This window comes from Physeter macrocephalus, chromosome 16 (genome assembly GCF_002837175.3).
Source record: "Physeter macrocephalus isolate SW-GA chromosome 16, ASM283717v5, whole genome shotgun sequence".
Classification (NCBI taxonomy): Eukaryota; Metazoa; Chordata; class Mammalia; order Artiodactyla; family Physeteridae; genus Physeter; species Physeter macrocephalus.
Window position 1 is genome coordinate 39,249,611 of NC_041229.1, and position 15,794 is coordinate 39,265,404.

Sequence of the window (15,794 nt, forward strand, 5' to 3'; positions counted from 1 at the left end):
TCAAGGCTCATTTAATCAAGATAGATGAGGGCTCCACGCACAATGGGGCCAAGAATGGCCTATTCAGTTCCAAAATTTAATATAGGACAGGATTCTCTGGGGGCAAGAACCAGGCCAACTGTGGTTCCTCAAAATCTAACCTGTGCTTTGTTCTTCCCCAGTGAAAGAATTCATTTTGAGCCTGGCCTACTGCTCCTCACCAGAGACAGTTGCTCTTTTCCAGGGATGCCTCAGAACATGTTCTGACTGCCTTGAGTCTGCCCGCCAGCACCAAGCTCGGTCAGCTGCAGGTGCATGAGAAACAGGCTACCCTCAAATGGGTGGCTGTTTTTCGTTGAGATTTCTGTGACTGAACATTGACCTGCCAAGCACACTTCGAATTTTTTTCTTGAAGAGATAAAAGGGCAGGGCTTCCCTGGTGGCGCAGTAGTTGAGAGTCCGCCTGCCGATGCAGAAAAAAAAAAAAAAGAGATAAAAGGGCAAAGTTCCTCCAGTATTACGTACTTACCGGGAATTGGGGAGCAGCCAGTGAGCAGGTGCAGCTGGAAAAGCTAACCCGTCTGCAAGAAAAAGGTGGAGATTATTTCTTTTGTCAGATACAAGTTTTTAACTGTGTATAATTGGGCAGATGATTATAGAATGATGGTTAGTTAAAAAGTATTAGGAATTGTGCAAATTCCCCAACAATCCACAAGTTATTGTTCATTGCCCTATTAATTCCTTGATAGAAAAAGAAAACTAACACCAACTTTTAAGGTCATTTCTTTTTATCTAAGTGCAAAAATTTACTGCCCCTAAAAGATATTGTTATGAATAGTCAATATGAGAATTTATTACATTTAATTTAGGGTTTTACTCGTATCCACTCAAGTTCTTCTTGTATTCTTACTTGACTGAACAGGTAGTGCAAGAATTTTGGATGTTCAGAAAAAGGTACATTGTGAAATTCCGGTTAAAGTCAGAAATATTCGCACCATATTTAAAATATTTATAGGGCTTACTTCTGCATTCTTCTTGTTAAACTACTCTTTCCTAAAATAGAGTTTATTTGCAGTCACATGTAGAAGTTATGGAATACAAGACTTACACAAAAGAAAATTATTTTGACATTGCAATAAACATGTTAATATCACACAGTGCAATGCCTGGCACATACGAGGTGTTTAATAAATGTTTGTTAAATAAATGAATAGATGAGTGAATCAATGAACGCCACTGTTAATTTTACTTTTCATGAGGCACTTATGAAACAGTTCACTTTCTTCATTCATGGAGAGTATGCAAAAGACTTTGGACTAAAAAGTAATGACTAAGATAAATAATATAGCACAAGCGTAGGGTGAAAATGGTAAGTATCATACTGGCCTCCCCAAATCCTCTTTAGGTTCACCAGCATTATGTCTGTACCTCACCTGAAGTCTACTTGGGTCCTCAGTCAAATGAGTTAGCTCAAATTCCGTACAGTTTCAGGAACTCAAACACATCTGATCTGAATTTACTATGGTACTGGCTCCACATCAGAACTTATGTGTGGCCATACTCAAGGCAATCAGACCCTAACTCAAGACAAGACCCTAACTCAGGCAGGCAGCCCAACTCTCTACAGTTGGAGGAAGGGATCGTGACTACCCTCCCCTCCCCCTGCCCTGACCCCACTTCTCACACAGACCCAGGGCACACCTCACTAAAGAAAATGGAGAGAAGATACATTTTCCATAGAAGTCAGGGAATTCTGTCTTGACCAGCAAATTACCTCCAAGCAGCCACTGAGAACACAAAAGTGGTCAGACCAGGTTCCATCACACTTGTTCCTGTGATTCTTCTTCTAAAAGGGCTCTGAGGCACTTGAAATATTAAGAAATACTTGTTGGATTAAAGTCAACAAAATTAGTGACATACAAATGATTTTGGAAGAGTGTGAGAATGGAAGGGTAAATGCATGTTGCTTATGCATGACAAGGAAAAACCATCCTTGAAGAAGTGGGACAGCCACTTCTTATAGTTCCGCAACCAGCATACCGCGGCCAAATAAACCACAGCCCAGAAATCTTGCAAGATTCACCAGGGTGAAATCACAATAAAAGTGCTGCTTATGTTATTTTCAACCACTCCAAAAAGAACCTTTTGTCTGTATTTACCCTTAGCAATGTTTAAGCCAATTTAGCAAATATTTGGTCTTGGGAGAAAGAGAAAGACAGGTGAATAAACACTGCCCCAACTGTCTGATGGCACTGCAGTAACTACTTCTGTCCTGGAAGCACCACTGGACTCTGCAAAAAAAGGGAACTTCTTTGAGTGAGCTCACTGTTCAAAGACTTAATTTCCAGGATCATCCAAGACAGCAGGGGAATAACAGCCCTTCTTGAAGTCAGAGAAGAGAAATTAGATATGAATAAAAGCCGTAGATGCTGCCTGACCACCATTCACACATTCTCACTGTTCGTCACTGGAAATCTGCGGTGCCTCTTTCGTTCCCTTGAAACTCTCAAGGGCCCATTTCCCTGTCCACAGTTTGAGAAAGAACTTTGGGGATTGCTGTTAGAAGATTTTGATATGATGACCCCAGGATTGGCTGTGTTCCTTTAAAAGATAAAATACTGCAGTTTTTCTTTATTTTGATATATTATGACGACTCCTTTGTCATTATCAGCTTGCAGAGCTATTTCTCAAGTGTTTTCCAAGCAATACAGGACTGAGAATTGTTCTATATTGATATTTGGAGGGCTACGTTAGGGTCAGACCTTGTTTGGGCTTAACAACTTGCAAAGGCTGTAACTTCATGCAGTAACACTTATTGGATGTCAATTACGTGCCAGACACATGAGGTGTATTTGGACAAACAGACAAAAATTTCTGCCCTTGTGGGACATGCTAGCTATCACACTCAACCCACCCATGTAAATGATAGCTTTAGAGAAATTCCAGATCTGAAGTATCCAAAGGTAGGCTTCAGAAGCTATGATGTGTAGGCCTTTAGTAACCCTGCCTATTTGCTTCTTGAGGCAACATTTCCTCGATTGCCTTGTCACTTTGTCGTTTGTCACTTCTGAACTGACCAAGTGTCATTATCAGAGTGGAAAGTTCTTTCAGATGCCTATCTTTGCAACTTTCTCATATCCATTTATAAATAGCTAAGCAAGGTTTGTTCATATTATCAAAGACGTTTTTCAAGTTAAAGGGAAGCAATGTTTTTTGAGGGGTGGGGTGTACACCTGGGTATTTCCACCCAAAAGTTTCCACTCTATCCCCTTTAGTTATAGAGACCTGGAATTATGAACCGGAAGGAAGCTATGTAGCCCACACACGTGCTCCAAGCAGGTATTATAATTAAGCCAGATAAAACTAAAGGCAGTTGTACTACTAAGGATTCTTTTCGTTGCCATTACAGTGAATTGCTAGAGACAGCTTTATGATGACTGTTTCTTTTTTTTTGGCCACACTGTGCGGCGTGCGGGATCTTAGTTCCCTGACCAGGGATCAAACCCGTTCCCCCTGCAGTGGAAGTGCAGAGTCTTAACCGCTGGACTGCCAGCGAAGTCCCAGCTTTAGACCAAAAAAAAAAAGGGCAGGGTGGCGGGACAAAATTTACTGTCATGTAAGAAGTGGGTCTCATAGAGACCCACCTTTTTTTTTTAATAGTTGAAGAGTTTTATTAAATATAGTAAGAAAAAAAAGCTAATGTAATTAAGTTAAAGAGTCACTAGGCAGAAATTTCCTTAAATGATGAGAGACTTAACCCTTCCATGAGTCCAAAGGCCCCTCCACCCAGGGACAGACTCCAGTGATGCCCTGCATGTCCACTGGTTCCCAGACTCTCATCTGACCAACTCACTGGTAGGTAAGACCTTGGTGTCCTTCACCCAAGGCTAGTCTGTGACAGAGAGCTCCCCTGAACAAAATTTACTGTCTTGTGAGAAGGGGTTCTTACAAAGCCCAAGACGAGGACTACAGGGCAGAGAATGCTGTCAGAATGCTACATCTGTTTCCTTCCCTCCACCCTGCTACCCCCATCAGCTTTCTGTGTTTCTCCAGTTCACTGGGAAGAATATAGTTCTCCCTAGCTCCCTAGTTCTCCCACAGCAGAGTCTGACAAGCAGATTTTGAACCTCAGTTTTAAGTCTTTGGCAGCAAAAATCTGACTGGACTCCCTTGGGCCTGGTGTCCCTCTAATAAAATTAGCTATGGTCTGGCACTGGGTCCACAGCAGTGGTGGTCAGTAGGTGGTTTGGGGCAGGGAGTGGGCGTACTGGTTCTCAGAGAAATGAACACCTTTGTGAGCTGAGTTCTGGAGAGGTGTCTGCCTCTTGTGTTTGTTCTGATTTTGAACAGATGACCAAGGAAGGAACTTTCTCAGTCTTTCTATTATTTCCATAAACAAATGCTTCCTTATGTCTAAAATAAATACCTGCAAACAACTTATTATGAAAAACTATAAACACAAAAGTAGAAAGAAAAGGGTGATGAACCCCCAATTCCCTTCATCAAGATTCAGAGATTATTAAGATTGCCCACATATGCTCCACCTAACCATTTTTCTTTTATTTCTATGTTTTCAAGTAAATCCCATATATCATCTTTCATTCCTTCATGATTAAGTATGTCACCTACAAAGTCTACCTATCAAAAGAGCTGAACCTGAATCCAATCAAGCCACAGGTAACTTCACACCAGGTGGCACTTGGTGTCCAATTGTTGCACTTGTGTGATGTTAAGATTAATCACAGGTTCCTGTGGTGCCCAGCCTTCTCTCCCAATGAGGAATCTCCCATCAACATTTGTCTAGGGCTTCCCTGGTGGCGCAGCGGTTGAGAATCCTCCTGCCAATGCAGGGGACACGGATTCGAGCCCTGGTCCGGGAAGATCCCACATGCCACGGAGCAACTAAGCCCGTGTGCCACAACTACTGAGCCTGTGCTCTAGAGCCTGAGAGCCACTGCAATGAGAAGCCCGTGTGCCGCAACTACAGAAAAGCCCGCGCGCAGCAACAAAGACCCAGCACAGCCAAAAATAAAAACAAATAAATTTAAAAAAAACAAAAAAAACACATTCGTCCAATGGTTTCACCCATTGATGAGCAGAGTCAGTTAATGCTTTGGGGATTATAAAATGGTAGTTTCACTAATCTATCATTCTTTCCACATTTATTAACTGAAATTCTGTAAAGAGGACTTCCCTTAATCTACTAGGGCTATTTGGTACCTAAATTACCAAATTGTTCAGAAAAGGTAAGATAATAGATAATTCTTTCTTTTCAGTTGATGCCTTTGTAAGTAAAAATTAATGCCTTTGCAATTTCGACTGGTATTTAGTGAAGCTGGGTTTTGTTTTTGTTGTTGCTGTTTGCCTTATTCTCTCTCATTTAAAAAATATCCTTATGAACTCATGGCTTTTTAATATATTCAGTGAGTGCCAATTTTTTTATGCTAAAATTTCCCCATCTTTGGCCAGAGGATTACTTCATGGTGGCTCTTAAGTCCTTTGGATAGGACCTATTAATTTTGGAAACTTCCCTATTTTCTGTACAAGATGTCCATATTCATCCTGGAGATTTCCTGCCTCAGATCTGGAATCAGACATTCCTCCAAGGAGCCATGACTCCTTTTTTAATCTAAGTGTTCTGAAAAATCAACTTTATTGAGGTACTAGGGGTTAGGATTTCCATATAAGAATTTTGGGGAGACATAATTCAACCTATATTCAACATGGGGAATTTTTTAAATTGTAATGAACAATATGAATTGTTTAACTTACTAGGTTTTCCTTTCAATATTGGCTACCAGAATCAAACTTGATAAACTTTAAATTAGAATTTAAATGAAAGAATATAGTGAAGTAAAGATCAGGATTAGGGGAAAAAGACATAGCTTAATGATCTAGGCACACTTACAATAGAAGGACCAAAAATCTCATTGTTAAAGAATCTGAAGCCGTAAATCTTTTTTGAAACTCCCCAGAGTGTAAAGAAATAAAGGGTTGATGGGGAAGGAAGAAAGTAAGGCAGACAGGCAGTCAGAAAGAAAAGAACGAAGGAAGGAAGGAAAGATGAGAAGGAAGAGAGGAAAATGAGAGGGGGGTAAGAGAGGGGTGGAGAAGAGAGAGAGAAAGAGACAGAGACAGAGAGAGAGAAAGAGAGAGATTAGGAGCTAATCCAAATCTACATTGTTGGGACACAACTAAATCTTAGGCCCAATGACGCTGCACCCTACCCCCACGTACCTGGATAATTAGTTTGGGTATATTTTTCTTTTTCATTTTCTCTTTACGTAGTGTAATATTATTTCTTAGGAAATAGGTAATACTATTAAATAAGAATATAGAAAGCCCAATTAGAGTTTCAACACAATCCCAGCTGCAGGGGAAATCCTAATCTCTTTGCTTTTTAGCATTCCGAGAAGCAGTCCTTTCTTTCCCGAGATAATTTTCCTATGTTCTGTTTTGTTTTGTTTTGTTTTGAAGATATATATAAAGAACACAAAACTTAAGCACACAGCTCAATGCTTTTTATATGCAACACACACATACTCTTACTTGTGTAACAACTACCCAGATAAAGATATAAAACACAACAGGATCCTTCATGCTTGTTTGTAGTAAATAGTTCCCAAAGGAAACCACTATTTTTCATAGTTAAATTTATCATTTTTATTGTTTCTGACTTTCATATCATACTTAGAAAATCATACTTCTCCACCCCAATATTTTCTTTAAAATCTGCCCATATTGTCTTCTGTTACTTTTATTATTTAATTTAATTAATTAATTAATTAATTTTTTTTTTTTACGGTACGCGGGCCTCTCACTGTCGTGGCCTCTCCCGTTGCGGAGCACAGGTTCCGGACGTGCAGGCCCAGCGGCCATGGCTCACGGGCCTAGCCGCTCCGCGGCATGCGGGATCCTCCCAGACCGGGGCACGAACCCGTGTCCCCTGAATCGGCAGGTGGACTCTCAACCACTGCGCCACCAGGGAAGCCCAGAAACTACTTTTTGATAAGATACCTATGTGATTTGTAGGCACATTAAAACCTAAGAAGTGCTGGGCTGGACAACTTTATTATTATTATTTTGTTGTTGTTACATGCCATAGAATAAGAAGAAAATGATCAAAGTAAATGACTCAATCTTGTTAGTATAATGAAAGCAGGAGATGCTTCATAGTCTCTAACCAAAAACTGTTTTAGAATTTAGAACTACGATTCGATGATCATGATTCTAAATTTAAATTTTAAATGACGTGTATTAACTGTTGGAGGAGTTACAACTACAATGATCGTGTTGTTCGTGAGAAAAAGGAAAAAAAGCACAAGTGAATAGGAAAAAGATGACAGTGAGGATTGCCCAAATTATCTACCTAAAGTACACCTTATAGGAGAGGTTTCTGGAAATATTGTATTCCAAGGAAAACCTCTCTTTGAAAGCATCAGTGTGTATATAAGATATGCACAACTTTTCATGACTCACACACTAAAGTCAATGGGTTCCCTTGCTTTTCCTTCTATTGTTTACATTGTTTAATTTAGCACTTCAAAGAGGGAAAACCATATACTTTTGTGGAGGGGGAGACATGTGGGGTAGCAGCAAGAAGGTTCCGAACATACAGGAGGCATTCAACATGTATGTATTTCCTGTTTAATCATTCACGCGGTCATTCTTGTGACTGATAGCGATTGAGCACCTACTGTGCCAGGTACCGTGCTAAGTGCCAGACAAACAGTGGTGAGTGAAAGAGACATGGGTCCTGCCTTCATTGGGTTTCTGACAGTGTTTGAATTGATACTGACCAATTTTTGAGAGTTATCTGTGGGTTTTGTTCATCTGTGATATTTCTGTCTTGCATCTAACTTTTCTAATTGATAATGAGAAATATCTAATTCTCAGTTATCAGTTATCAGCTAATTCTTATGGATTCATCCGTTGTGATTTGTATAGCAGATAGTAGCAGTGTATATGGCAAAATGCAGCTGGTAACTTACAGAGATGAAGCTAAAACATACAACAATGTCAATTACATACTATAACATGACCACTGTAAGGGCTTGATGTAGGCTGGAGATAGAGGGCTGGGGGCCGCTAGGAAGGTAGTGTGGATGAGTATCAATGAGCGGGAGCTGTGAATAAGTTTCTCCTAAACCGTATGGGTGAAAGTAATGTAATTATGGTCAAAATCAAACGTATTTTTTATTATATTCCCCCAATTGATAAATTGGGTAATCTGTTACACTTCTATGTCTTCAAATGATGGTAATTTGTTCTTCAAACCAGTCTTATAATATGGCATTTAGAAAATCATCTTTAAAATAAATTGCTTTGTGAGTTTTCTTGGAATGATGGATTTGCCCACTAGAGTTGGGACCTGACAAATTGGGTGGAAAGCTGAAATAAACAGCCCCCACTGGGCAAGTGTCCCAGACTTGGGTGGAACAACCATTACTTCAGGTCACTCACATTTCTGTGAATTTTGCATGTAGTTGACTCCCAGGTTCCTAACCCTGCATTCCAACGGCCCTGGCATTTGTGCCTGTTTACCACTACTATTCCACCCTTGTTTTCTGATGAGTGAATTCTCTGCCATGATGGCCCAAAGGTTGAAGCATAGTCTTGGAGTCAGATGGAAACAGGTTTGTAGTTCTGGCCTCACTACCCACTAGACATAGTATCTTAGGCAATGTAATGTCTCCAAGCCTCAGTTTTCTCACGTGAAAAATGAAGATTGAAACCCTCATCTCATGTGACCCTGTGGATTACATAACTATAAAAGACTTCCATGCCTGGCACATGATAAATGGTGGCTACTACTACTTTATTATTATTAAACCCAGGTCTCTATTACTGGTTCCTTTTTGCTACATGAATCCCCTTAAGTAACAAGTTTTTTGTTTGTTTATTTTTTCACCTTGTGTCTCAGTCTTTAGTGGCTGTATTTTCCTCCTACTGAATCCATATTCTAGGGGCTTCCTCCCTGGGGACCCCCCTCCTTTGTGGCACTTGGGCTGAGCCCTCACCCCATTCCAGATTCACCAGACAGCCCAGTTCCTGTGCACCGTTGGCTCACAGAGTTGGTGGTGCCTCGTGACTTCTACTCACTAGCTGAGTGACTTGGGTAAATTATTCAAACCTTTCTGTGCCTCAGTTTCCTCATCTGTGAAATGAACTGTACTTGTTTCATGTGATTGTTGTAAAGATTTAATAGATAATTATATGTGAAGAATCTAGAATATGAAGTGCTATATAGCATTTGCCAGTATGACTCATATATTGGTTAAGAGGACCCAAGCTTGGCACTTACCCACTTCTTTCCTCTCAGCCCAGGGTTCCCTCCCAATTTTAGAGCTGTTTTCAGGACTTATAGACCCAGATGTATGTCTGTACACTATCTGGACACTGCTTGTGCTTCCATGTCAGAACCCCTGCCGTCTCCACATCCTGCCACAAATATCGCTGGCAGACGTCCGCTGGAACAGTGAGAAATGAGTAATAGTTTTTTCCACAAACATAATGTCTGTGAGGAACAGTCTACTGGGGCCAGCCTGGTGGCCTCCTACCTAAAATAGGGTAAAACTAATGAAACCTAGCAAAGCAGTTGCCTTATTCTTCCTGAATTCCCTCATCTCCCTTTCCTCATTTCCACTCGTATACGCAGATCATCTGTCTAGAAGAAAGGACAGTGCAAGATTCCTCCCCACTGAGCCTGTGTGCTGGAAGGTCTTCCGTGGATAAAAAGGAAAGGAAAGAGTCAGGAGTATAACTCAAGAGTGTGAACTTCTATTGTATCCGTGGGGTAAATTGGTTACTTAAACTATTACTATTTAAGTTCCACAATGAGGCAATGTAGCTAAACTACAAGTAACCTGAGAGAAGCAAGTCAAAAGAAGATTGGATTTTGACGGAGAGCTGTAAATAAAGCATAAACCACTGGTTTATAAACCGCTCAGTATCCTCCATGCTTGGGGTGGAAGTCAAGGGTATCCAGGTCTTACTTCGAAGCCCTCCGTGCCTCGAATAGTACTTGGCTTGTGGCAGTAAACTGTTTCTGCTCGGCAGTCCTGGCTTCAAGCCTCCCACAGGGAGATTCCTTTTAATGCTCCAAATCCCTTCCAGGGCCACTGTCAATATTTTCAAAAGCAAGATAATGATTATTAGCTTCTTCTCTTTTCAGCACAAAATGTTCGCAAAGTATTTACTTGATGACTATTTTCTTTAGCCATTTGGGTGGAGGTTTATTTGGTTTGATTGATTAAACCACCCAAGGTCTTTAGCCTTTGTTTAATCTGTAATTCTAGTCCATTCATTGAATTATTCCCTATGCAATTAAACCTCTACAGTGTTATTAATTTAACCTGCCTCTAAAGAAATAGATGAAAAGTCAATAAAGAAATACAAATAGCAAGACGCAGAGAAATCAGGAATAAATAATCATTAATATATGGGCTTCATCAGGCAATCTTATCTGATTCTGCTTTAACTCCTAGAAGCACAAATATTTCCAAAGATAACATAACCCAAAGTTACCAGAGTAATTCATCCAATAGATCCAACAATCTTCTAAACTAGTTGTTGTTTAATCTCCCCCTTGAAAGAAACAGTAAACTCACTGGAAAACATCATAACAAAGTATTTGTAATGTGATGTCTATGCACTGTGCAAGGCAAATTATAGTCCTAAATCCTGATACCATCAATAAGTATTGGTTTAGTAATGATTTGCATGATTTGCACTGGGCTTTTCTCCATATCCTAAAATCACATGTTTAGATTCTGGGAATCAGTTAACAAGCATTTAGTGAAAATCTACTGTGTAGAAAACTGTGACCCAAGTCAAGCAAAGAAGTGAATTCAGGTAAATGCCATAAGCTGTTTTTCCCATTTCTTTTTTTTTTTTTGTGGTATGCGGGCCTTCCTCCGCTGTGGCCTTTGCCGCTGCAGAGCACAGGCTCCGGACGCGCAGGCCCAGCGGCCATGGCTCACAGGCCCAGCCGCTCCGCGGCACGCGGGATCCTCCCAGACCGGGGCGCGAACCCGGTTCCCCTGCATCGGCAGGCGGACGCGCAACCACTGCGCCACCAGGGAAGCCCTGTTTTTCCCATTTCTGAAGCTGCAAATGTCAATGCCCAATATTCTCCACAGGTCCAAGGCTGCCCACTGGCATACACACTGACATGATCCCTCCCTAAAGGAGTCTGTACCATGCAATGAGTAGGGGCACAGCCTCTGAGTTCAGAGGAGATCTGGGTTTCAGTCTCTGCTCTACCACCTACCAATTCTATGACTTTGGGCAAGTTATTTAATCCACGATGTCTCAGTTCCCTCATGGGGATGACAATAATGTCTACCTTGAAGAATTATTATAAGATCTGGATGAAATGGACATAAGTGCTTTGTACTCAATAAATAGTAGCTTTTCTTTTTTTTTTTTTTTTTTACAGGGACAATGATTTCCCTGTACAAGCATGGACTCAGATTCTATTTCCAGAGGCACAGTCACTGAGCTGACTCACCAGGCTGAATGTCAGTCCTTTCCCCTCCTTCCCGGCTCCTGAATGGAGTGGCTGGAGCTATCTGTCAAGATTCGTTTCCTCCCTCTTCTTCAAAGACCTTCAAGGAAGACTCCACAATCTCCTTCTGCCAAGACCTTACAAAGTTCAAGCTGTTCCTTATATCTAACCCAAATCTTTCCTTACTGATCAAGCCAGTTTCCTTTCCTGCCCCATCTAGCGATAGAAAAGGGTAACAAACTCTCAGATGTAGGAGTCCACAAACATTTATTCAATACCCCCTGTGACACCCTGTGAGAAACCAAGAAAATAGATTTAGATTTATTCCGCATTGTGGGAAGGTCTGGTAAATGGAAAACGGTTAAAAATCCAGAGGTAGAACTCTGTGGAAAACCCACATCAAATTAAATAGAAGAATTGTACTAGTCTAATCTAGTTGGCTGTTTCAGATGCAATCACATTTATGGCTTAATAGAGAAAATACCTGAAATGTAAATGCATATGCCTAGAAATGCAAGGAAAAAAAACCCTCAAAGCAAAACGTTGTTATACGTAACTGTTTACTGTACTTGGGGATAGATGGTGCTGGGAAAAATAGCATGACTTTGATTTGATAGGATATTTGGATGAAGACATTACGGAAAGTGATATATTCAACTGGAGGAAAAGAGGACCAAAAAGAAGTGTGAATATCCTTTGAAGCAGCAGCTTCTTTAAAGGGAAATTCAACTCTCTCAGCTCTGGGCAAATGCTTTCCAGGAGGAGGAAGGAAGACAAAGGGGGGGGGTGTGCAGAACGGAGCCAGAGAGACCTCAATGTTGGCAGCTTAACCTGAAAAGGAAAAGGGCAGCAGGCATAAGAGAGACGCTAGGAGAAAGGAATCAAATCCTTTCTTGAAGCTCGGAATCTTAGAGATTCTTCTTCTCTCTCCTCTTCTCATGCCCCCAAACCTCTTCTACTCAAAAACCTTTTTAGGTGTGTTTTTATCCTGAATTTTAAAGTTAAAAAACCAAGTTTTACACTGAAAATTTTAGCCAATGGGATCTGACCTGGTCTATCAGAAGGTCGCCCTTTAAAAATATTTTTGTTTCCCCAGCTGTCTCAGGACTGTGAATAAGGAACATGGGAGCTTGAAAAGCCAGTTTAGAAACATATTGTCTATGCTTCCTTTGTATAAACATGGTCAGAGGAAGAAAATTTTAAGTAATTTAAATTTATGTTTGGTGACTCCTAAGCTCCATAATTATCTTTTTTTTTTTTGTAATTATCTTGACATGCCTTTGGTGTCTAGTAAGTTCCTTGTATATTGTAGGCACAAAAACATTTTTGTTGAATGAATTAATGAATAGCAAAAATATCCACACTTGCTGGGTAATATTTCACATTTCTTACATTTGTACTAAACATAATAAACAAACCAGACTCAACGTTAAGTTTGCATGCATTCAGGCACATATAGACACAAATGAATGCATCTGACAGTACACTCTTGAAATTCATTGGGAAAGGAAATGTATAAGAGAACACTAGTGAGCTTCATTAATCAAATTTTTCATTACTACTATAAACTCTGCAGGTTTTAGCCAGAAAATACAAAAGCCCTTGCAATTTGAAAACATTAAAGTAGTACATTAATGTATTTCCACATGGTCCTCTATAGAAAATTTTCAAAATGTAGAAATAGCTTTAAAACAAATGGCAAAATGAATGCAATAGTCCCATAATGCATGTCTCATAAACCTACCTCTTCTTTTTAAAAAAGTTGTAAGGAGGGGGAAATCTTCAGGGAACCACTAAGAATTTATGAATTGTGATGTTAGCTAAATTCTTACTTATCCAGAAGGTTCCATAGGTTGCCCAAATTCCATTTACACCTGACAGCAGATCTGATCAGAAAATTGCATTTCTTCTCTTCATCATTTCAGGATGATGAGACCCTGTAGATCCAGGCCCCTGTGCTTGGGGCAGGAATGTGTAAAGCCTCTGAAACCTCTTCTACCTCAAGTTTGAACTTAAACCTGGAGAAGATCGTGACAACTTTGTTGTTACTGAAGAGAATACTATTTGCTATCAGTACAGTTTCAAATCTTTTTTCCTCTAAGAAAACATAATCTTATATTTTAAAGTATATCCCAATGGCTAAGAGCAAAGACATCAGCTTCTGATGAGCCTACATTCAAGTATCAGTTATTCCACTGTGTGACAACAGGCAAGTCATTGTACCTCCCCCAAGCCTCAGCTTCCAGAGCTGCAAAATGGGAATAATAATGATAGGGACAGAGTACAGGGACAAAGTAGGTGATTAAATAGTTAATCCCACGAAGGGATCATAAGTAAAGAAAAACGTATGGGAGACCCCTATAAGTTAATGACCACTCAAGAAAGCAGGCTTGCTTAACAACAAAACCATGCAACAGAAGCATGAGACATGTCCCAAAACAATAAAACAATGGTGGAATGAGACCCACATCCTGTCCAGTGAGGTCAGTAAGTTAATGATTCCTAGGACATGCTTCTCTGCGCACACTAGAAACAAAAATACAAGGAAAAGGTGACATTATACTGAAACCTGAGATGATTTACCATACTTTAGTATATGTAACTGCCTTTTCGCTTATTTCCATTGCTCCACGATAGTCCCAGTTGGACCATGTAGGGACAAGAAAACTCCTGCCCAGTGTGGAGGAGGAACTGATGATGGAAGCTTGATGTCTACCCTCCCCACTTTTCCTTTGATTATAAAACTGCAGCCCACTAAGTCCTTGGCGTGCCACCCTCTTGCCCACCACTTGTAAATCTCACAAGTGTCCTATACTAATAAACTCTTTCCTTACCTGTCACTCTGTCTCTCACTGAATTCTTTCTGCATGGAGACAGACGCTCTACCAAGCTCTACGCTCTACTAAGTCCCAAAACGCATTCTGCAGTTTCAATAAGAGCATAGGGTTGTTGCAAAGATTAAAAGAGGTAATTTGTAAAAACTTTCATGTCCAGGAGACACACTGTGAATGATGGCCAATATAATAAATAAATAAAATTATTAATGATTACCACCACCATCATCATCATCATCATTACAGAGACTCCCTTCACCCACCTACCCCTCCCCTTCTCACTGAACCCATATAGCTCTACGTCAGGAGCCTGGAAGGACTCAAAAACCCAGAGAAGGGAAGGCCTGGCAGTCCATTTTTCTTGTTTTCACTGATGCCATTCCCCAGACCCAAGTATGGGGTGCACAGTAACAATCACCTGGGACATGTTGGCCATTGCAAGGTCTTCACAGCTCTTATTAACTGTTGTCACACACGACCACAGGAACAGGTGGGATAGCTCAGTCACCTGAGGGTCCCTCAATGAACGGCTTTTTCCTGAGTCCCTTCTTGCTACCCAAATAACAATATTCTAAAATAAATGCAATGTTCACTCTGTTAAACATCCTTAAAACCTAACTTCTGGATCTTTTGACCCTTGGTTGATTTTGTTCAACCCAAAGAGAAGAAACTTTTGACCTTTTACCAATTTCATTCAACCAAAGGAGAAGAAAAAAAGGACAGAAATAACTTAAGTCCACTGCTTTGGGGTACTTCCATTATTGTCATCATTAGCTCAATCGGAAGTAAAACATGCTATCTTTTAAGTTGCTTAACTTCAGAACAAATGCCCCTCAATAGATGGTACGATTGAAACCAGGAGATTGAATTTGACCTTCAAGATCAACTGCATTTGACCTTCAAGAAAAAGGTCATTTGCAATCTGGAAAAGAACAATTTCCCTGCAGTCATGGAAGCAAAAGCCTATTTGGGATGGGTGAAGGAGCAAACGATAAGTAAAGAAGTGAAGACAATGAATGGGTCAAGCATACTTCCTCCTAACATCTGGGAATAGCTACTATATAAGTCATACAAGCCCCTCAGAGTTTTATGCAGAATTATGGGTGTATGTGACAAGGTGTGTTTTCCAGCAAGAGAGGCCATAGCTTTCTTCTGATATTTAAAAGAGTGTGTCACTGAAAACCTCCTTCTAGAAGGTCCAGTGGCTGACCTGAGCTGCCAGCCCTCTGGGCTAGGCTGGAAGAGTGTGTCACTCTCCCTGGGTGCTAGTTTCTTATTCTGGCCAAGGACGTGGGGATTCCAGACATTAAAAAAAGGAAAAGAAGGGCTTCTCTGGTGGCGCAGTGGTTGAGAGTCCGCCTGCCGATGCAGGGGACACGGGTTCGTGCCCCGGTCCGGGAAGATCCCACATGCCGCGGAGCGGCTGGGCCCGTGAGCCATGGCCGCTGAGCCTGCGCGTCCGGAGCCTGTGC

The 15,794-nt window shown here is 40.8% G+C and overlaps 1 protein-coding gene across 1 annotated transcript in view; it reads right to left on the minus strand.

Moving 5' to 3' along the window:
• Window positions 1–9,333: 9,333 nt before the first annotated feature.
• Window positions 9,334–15,794, minus strand: part of C16H11orf97 (chromosome 16 C11orf97 homolog) — a 13,851-nt gene continuing 7,390 nt past the window's right edge. Inside the window, exons 3-4 of the mRNA XM_007113522.2 lie at window positions 9,975–10,100; window positions 9,334–9,449 (exon numbers count right to left, since the gene is read on the minus strand). Coding sequence (XP_007113584.2) covers window positions 9,334–9,449; window positions 9,975–10,100 — 242 coding nt within the window. The remainder of the gene's footprint in view (window positions 9,450–9,974; window positions 10,101–15,794) is intronic.